Source organism: Lathyrus oleraceus, chromosome 4 (assembly GCF_024323335.1).
Source record: "Lathyrus oleraceus cultivar Zhongwan6 chromosome 4, CAAS_Psat_ZW6_1.0, whole genome shotgun sequence".
NCBI lineage: Eukaryota > Viridiplantae > Streptophyta > Magnoliopsida > Fabales > Fabaceae > Lathyrus > Lathyrus oleraceus.
In genome coordinates this window covers 490,782,213-490,789,462 of record NC_066582.1, presented here as the reverse complement: position 1 = coordinate 490,789,462, position 7,250 = coordinate 490,782,213, and the positions used below count along the sequence as shown (strand labels likewise).

Below are 7,250 nucleotides of genomic sequence, written 5' to 3'. Positions count from 1 at the left end.
CAGGTTTTACTATTCCTGGTAATTCGAGATTTGTTTGTCGGCTCAATCGATCTCTTTATGGGCTAAAACAATCTCCACGTGCTTCTTCCTTCACTCTTCCAACGGACAACACATCTTTCTTGTGGTTTATGTTGATGACATTGTTATCACTGGAGACGATACAGACGGTATTCAGCGACTCAACTCATCTTTTCAAAAACTTTCAGACAAAAGATTTGGGTCCACTCAGATACTTCTTAGGTATTGAGGTTGCACAGTCCTCATCAGGCATTGCAATTAACCAACGTAATTATGCATTAGACATCCTAACTGAAACTGGTATGCTTGATTGTCGTCCGATTGATACTCCTATGGATCCCAATGTCAAGCTTCTTTCGGGTCAGGGGGAGTTGTTGAAAGACCCGGGAAGATATCGACGTCTAGTGGGTAGACTCAATTATCTTACCGTCACCAGACCGGATATTACTTTTGCAGTGAGTATTGTGAGTCAATTCCTTAATGCTCCTTGTGATACTCATTGGAATGTCGGTATTCGGATTCTCAGATATATAAAGAATGCACCAGGAAAAGGCCTATTATATGAAGATAAGGGTGATGCTAAAATCACTTGTTACTCAGATGCAGATTGGGCCGGATCACCGTCGAATAGGAGATCCACTTCTGGATATTGTGTTCTTATTGGAAGAAATATGATCTCATGGAGAAGCAAGAAACAAAACACAGTTGCATTATCTAGTGCTGAAGCTGAATATCGGGCTATGGCAGCAGCCTCAAAAGAACTTGCTTGGCTTAAGAATTTGCTCTCAGAACTTAGGTTCGGTGACCTTCAGAACACAAAACTCATATGCGACAATCAAGCAGCACTCCACATTGCGTCCAATCCGTTTTTCCATGAACGGACGGACCAAGCACATAGAAATAGATTGTCACTATGTAAGAGACAAGGTACTATCGGGAGAAATAACCACGAAATTCGTAAAATTTGAAGATCAATTGGCTGATATGTTTACCAAGTCTCTCAAGGGTTCTCGAGTGAATTATATTTGTAACAAGCTCGGATCATACAATATATACGATCCGGCTTGAGGGGGAGTGTTAAGAATATGTTATCAATCAATTAGTATTGATTGATATTCAATTAGTCATAACTGTAATTGATATTATTTCCTATTGTATATTCCTTATTTGCATATAAATATACATCATGTGTGATCATATTAGACACACAGAGATACAATTACAATAAAGGCGAAAGTCCAACAAACTGCTTAGAAGTAAAGCATTGAGGTGTATATGCTACATTATGTGACGCTTTAGATTTAACATGATATAATAGATAAAGGTCAGAAAAAGCCAAGAGGATAGGAAAGAAACCTGTGCTATGCTGAGCTAAGATTATCGATAACCATGTGGAAACTTCCTATTCCAATCAAAAGTGATCTCAAGGAAAGATTTGAGATTTGTGGTGCATGTGATGTTTCCACTTTATAAAATCTAACACCATATTGATCATCAAGAATTCTGTGTAACTCTCGAGTAAGTTGAATCTTTGAGCAGAATCGTACCCCAATTATTCTCAGTTGTAAAAGGCTGCTAACCGTTGGTGATAGAAAGCCCAACTTATTTTTCTGTACATCAATAGAAACAAATAAAGAGTCTTATAATTTTTGGGTGATACTAGTAATGAGAATTGGTTTAAACTACTGTATACTGTAGTAATATATAAAGTTGAAGTTAATGAATGTGATTGGTTATGGTACCCATGCAAAGTCATGTATTCACAAAAGTATGATAAGAAACTCTAACATGCACCATAGGGTAATAACCAAGATCGATTAATTCTCTGGCATAATGATATCCCAAAAGTATAAAAAAGCCTAATCGAGAAAAATCATCAACATAGATAAATGAAACCAATGCATATAGGAACCTAATAGGAAACAAGATTCTACCTATCTCTATAGTCTCTTGAAACAATCAAAATGCGGCTCATATAATCACTTGAACTGTGTCAGTGTTTTTGTTTTGAATGAATAATGAATATACCTTGGAGTTTCTAGAGAGGAAATGGTAGGTAAATTTTCCTTCAAGTCGATATTCATGCATAACCCAGTTACTCTTTTCACCTTTTGGTGCTCTTCCTCTGTAGAAAACAAGGGTTTTCTTCATACCAACAAGAGAGTAGGTTTTTGAACTGTAAATCTCTCTATCTTTCCCTGTTGCTTTCCAATAACCAGCTTCTGTAGCTCGATTTGTACGTAACCCAGTTGGGTACTTCCTGTCACGTAAACTGAAGAAGTACCATTCTTTCTCACCCATCTTAGCTTTCTCTGTAAAAAGGTTCAAGTTAACATGGACTCATTCGGAGAGAAAAAAATGAGGAAAATGATTAATATAGTTAGTTAGTACCTGGTAGCTCCCATGGTTCACATTTGTTGAGATCAACTTCAGCTATGGCTCTTGCAGTGAAAGTGTTGTCAAGAACTTTCTTGAGAAGGTAGAAAGTGATGAGTTCTTCATCAGTAGGGTGGAAACGAAAACCAGGTGGTAAATGAGCATGTTGTTGTTCATGTGGTGGTAGAAGCCCTCCATTTGAGAAAATGAAAAGCTTCTCTGCAGAAGAGAGAAATGAGAGAGAGAGAGTAGAGCCGTTAGGTATAAAGAAGAGTGACACAAATCTTAATGGGTTTTCATTATATAGTGAAAGGAAATAATGAGAAAGGGTTCCACTTTTTCTTCTTTGGTTGGAATAGTGTTGAAGCCTTAATAAAGAGTTTTGTTTTTGAATGGTTGAATCAAGTGGCACAGAGAAAAAGGTAAAATAGTATAATAATAATAATATAATAAATAATAATAATATATGTGTGTTGTTTTATTTTCTCTGCAGTGTCCTGTTCTGTCCTGCTTCTTGATTGATTAGGCCTGGATCTCGAAGAGATGGTTGATGCGTGGCGTAAAGAATTTGCTTAGTACGCTGGAAAATGAAACTCAAAATATGAGTTGATTTTAGGTTTATATTTGATCTCGGAGAGAGAGAGAGAGAGTTGTAGCTAGGTTTGGACTTTGGAGTATGCGTGCGCGTGGGTGAAGAAATATTGTGCAGGTATTCCTCTGTCAGTAAAGAAATGGTAACAGAGAGGTAACAGAAAGTAACTAGTTTAACAAAATAAAAGAGATAAAAACCTTTTTCTTAAACACAAAACAAAAGCTCTCTCTCTCCTCTATCACCCTTTAGTTCAAATCAAATCAAATCATCTCTTAAATCTGCATCACATCAAATCATCTCTTCAATATCTTCTGTGTCAGCACACTAGTACTACTACATAGTAGTATTAGTTATATTTAGTTTTATAATCAAACGCCAACTATTTTTTATTACACCTGCTATCTTTTATGTCAAATATCTTTTGCTTCAACTTCATAATTCTAATCTCAACTACTCTTTAAATTATTGCACTTCTGTCATTCTATATATAAGTAATATTTTTGTTAATTTAATGTTACTTATAACTCAATTAAATTTAAATTTAAGATCATTAATTAATTTTAAAAAAATATATATGTTTATCTATTTTTTTTTTTAAATTTAGATAATATGAAAAATTGTTTTTCCTTTTCACTTTTTCTTATCAGAGTTATTAAAGTTCTTACAGGTGGTCAAAATATGACGTACATCCTCATGAAACGACAACCGACTACACTTCCCAGGCTCTCTAGGTGAACTTTCGCGGACAATTTCTCTTCCCATGTCTCTTATTAAATCATGCATTACAAGCTTGTTATTCTTCTCAATTTTTACAAGGCTTCGCTCTACGAGGACGGCTATCCCAATATCAGCATGAAATCCGCAACCATTTAGTAGTTCTGTAACATAGGCTCTGTCCTTACCTATAAAGAAACAACATATATCAAGAAATATATCCTTTTCCGTATCATCCATTAAAGCATCATAACTTATTCTCATTTTCTGTTGCACTTGATCATTGGGAATCCTCTTTAGTTTTGAGAGGACAGTTATCCATTCTTCTTTTGTCCTCTCAAATAAGTAGGAACCAAGGACTTCAAGAGCCAATGGTAATCCTCCGCAATAAGCAACTACATTCCTCGAGAGTTTATTAAATTTTTTCATTGGAATAGGTTGTCTAAAAGCATACCAGCTGAAAAGCTCAAGGGACTCATTTTCCTCCAATTCCTTCATTGTGCAGACATAGTCAGCCCTAACTAGCTTAAGCAGGTGTACATCTCTAGTTGTAACAATGAATACACTTCCTGGACCAAACAATCTAGGATTTGCACATAGCGCTTTTAACTGATAAAATGCGGTCACATCATCTAGTATAACAAGTATACTACAACAAAAATGGGTTTAGGCAACAACGAAAAACCGCCCCTTAAAAGTATAAAACCGTTGCTTAATGCTTTAGGGGACGGTTTATCAAGCATGGAATAAACAGCCGTTGCTTATTCCATTAGAGCGCGGTTTTTTTATTTCTACCCACGGATTCTGAACACCATCGCCTAAAATATCAAAGTCCACGGTTTTAGATGAACTTTTAAGCTGCGATTTTCAAGTAGCAACGTAAAATAACTGTCCCCAAAACATGTGAAAAGGCAACGGTTATTAATAACCAACAGATGTAAACCGTAGCTTAATCTATAATTTCATTTACACAACACACATAATCGCGCCTAAAACAAAGGAATATACTACGGTTTTTGATAAGCAACGCATAAAAAGCGTTGTCTATAGATTGAAAAACAAATCACATTCATATATAACGTTAGACTTTGAAAGATATAATTAGTATAGAATTTCCCTGTTGTGCACTTTAGACTTTGAAAGATATAATTAGTATAGAATTTTTCTATTCATTTATATGGTGATACATTTGTGATCATATACCTTCACATTATTCTAATAGATTATTTTTCAATATTATTAGAAGAAGCACATTTATAAATTGAAAACATTTATGGTGATACATTTGTAATGAATCAGCTTTTAGGAAATTATAAGAAAAAAATACGAACATTAAATTATAAATAAATTTTCAAAGAAAAACGTTCAAATGAAATGAAACTGGCCTAGTGGTAATATATGTTTTCTTTGAAAGTAAAACGTTCAAATGAAATGAAACTGGCCTTGATTGTTATGTTTTAATAAATTTACCTTTTACCATTTAAATATAATATAATAAATTAATATAACTCTAATTTAAAAATCTTTTAAGGATCAAAATATGTTGATTAAATGTTAGTAATCCAGTGGTAATGATCTTTAACCATTTTAGTTGCACACTTCGGTTCGAAACTTTTGTTTCATTTTTTAAAAAATATTGTTTTTTTTATTTTTATATTTTAAGAAAAATAACTGAAGTTCAAAATAATAATAAAAACTGTAGCCTTTTAACAATAGGCCATGCTTTTTAGTTGTTGTTTTTAAATAAGAAACAACCACATATCTTAACCGTGGCATAAAAGGAATAAACTACGGTTATGTTATATCTACGATTTCATAAGCGTCGCTTATAGTAAATAGACGACGTTTATGTTATGCCCGCATTTTATGAACCATAGCATAAAGTAAATAAGGGACGGTTTTTCACGCTTTGCCAAGAAACTCGTCCACGCATAAAAAAGTGCGGTCTATGATACCTTTAGGTGACGTTTTTTCAATCGTTGCCTATTCTTCTGTTGCCTAAAGTATAAAATGTTGTAGTGGTACTTTAGTGCCATAAAGATTATTGATCATCATTTCCCTTGATGCAATGCTATGTATCATCACATTTGTGTTTGTGATATCTAAAAGTAGTTGTTGTTGTAACTGAATAATCTCGTTATTTTCTTCACAAACTTCTCTAACATTTCCAATGAAACTTTTGTTCATATAATTCCAATGAATTTGATTGTAGATGGATTTGGCTGTGGTTGTTTTACCAGATTCACCCATTCCACATATCCCTATCAAGCAAACTTTGTTTGATTGATATTCTATGAAGTCAGTCACTTCTTGCACATAGGACTCAAGTCCAACCGGAAACAAGGCAATAAACAGAGATTCTTTTTTTAGCTTTCTCATAACACTTTCAACAATTTGCTGCACTAGTTCATCTTGATACCTTGGATTGTAATAATAACTATACAAGGTCAAAAATATGTTCAGGAAAGAAAAAAACCCTAACAAACTAAAAAGTGCAGATTTACCTGTAATTGCTGACATGCAAACCAGACAAATTAGCAGCTTGGGTGAGTGCATTGCTCCAATTTGACAACACATTTTTCATCTTCTCTTTTCCTTGTGAACGAAAGTATGCTTCTTTTGCAGTAGCCCTCAAAACCTTTCCAAAATCACCCTTCTGGTGACGAACATCGGAAGCGTTAACATCATAAAACACAGGGACAACAAATTGGCCAAGAGTTCCGCGGCATTCCATAACTCTTTCCAACTCGTTAAGACACCAACTAGATTCTGCATAGTTTTTGGAGAAAACAATTATAGAAATACGAGCCTCTTCTATTGCTTCCAATAGTTCTGGATCCAGATCGGTTCCATTATGGCGGTGATAATCGATGTAAGATTCGATTCCGGCTTTGGAGAGGGCAACGTCGAGATCAGAAACGAAAGTCTTGCTAGTGTCTTCTCGTTTAAAATTGATGAACACGTCGTGCATGAATCGAGAAATGGAGGATAAAGAAGAAGGAGAAGGAGAAGAAAGAGAGAAAGAAAAAGAAGGAGAATCCATCAACTCCTTGAACTGAAGTCAACGCTGAGAAGAAAATGTACAGCAAAGAGTAACAGGTTTTTTGGGATTAAAACACTCTTGAATGAATTTATATATTATGGCATCTACTTTGGGCAAGTAGTTTAAGTTAGTAAATGTTTTCATTCTCATAATATTCAAATAATGGATTAAGTATTTTTTTTTTTAAATATATATCATCAGTGTTTTGGTTCAGATAAAGAGTCCAATAAAAATCGGTTTGACATTAAAGGCATAATTCATAATATTATTGTGGGAAAATGATGAGCAAATAGATCCTTAAAAAGACATCACAATAGATTTGGGATACTCGCCCATTATCGATCATTAAATTTAATCATGAGGTATTCTGTTTTGCATGTTAGGCTAAACGAAAACGATTTAAATTGTCCATCGTATATAAGTTTGCCTACGCATCATAACAAATACTTTTTTATTCACTCTGGCAAAGTTACACCTCTCTAACCTGAGGTTTCGCATAACCCTGTA

At 34.3% G+C, this 7,250-nt stretch overlaps 2 protein-coding genes across 2 annotated transcripts; both read right to left on the bottom strand.

Moving 5' to 3' along the window:
- Window positions 1-1,356: 1,356 nt before the first annotated feature.
- LOC127138160 (NAC domain-containing protein 100) lies at window positions 1,357-3,422 on the bottom strand. Its single transcript, XM_051064555.1, has 4 exons — window positions 3,382-3,422; window positions 2,410-2,762; window positions 2,047-2,330; window positions 1,357-1,628 (listed from the first exon to the last, which is right to left on the bottom strand). The coding sequence occupies exons 1-4, from the start codon at window positions 3,420-3,422 to the stop codon at window positions 1,380-1,382; spliced, it is 927 nt and encodes a 308-aa protein (XP_050920512.1). The 3' UTR covers window positions 1,357-1,379.
- Window positions 3,423-3,616: 194 nt separating this feature from the next.
- LOC127138159 (disease resistance protein RUN1) lies at window positions 3,617-6,790 on the bottom strand. Its single transcript, XM_051064554.1, has 4 exons — window positions 6,205-6,790; window positions 5,726-6,119; window positions 5,607-5,620; window positions 3,617-4,349 (listed from the first exon to the last, which is right to left on the bottom strand). The coding sequence occupies exons 1-4, from the start codon at window positions 6,741-6,743 to the stop codon at window positions 3,617-3,619; spliced, it is 1,680 nt and encodes a 559-aa protein (XP_050920511.1). The 5' UTR covers window positions 6,744-6,790.
- Between the last annotated feature and the right edge of the window lie 460 nt (window positions 6,791-7,250).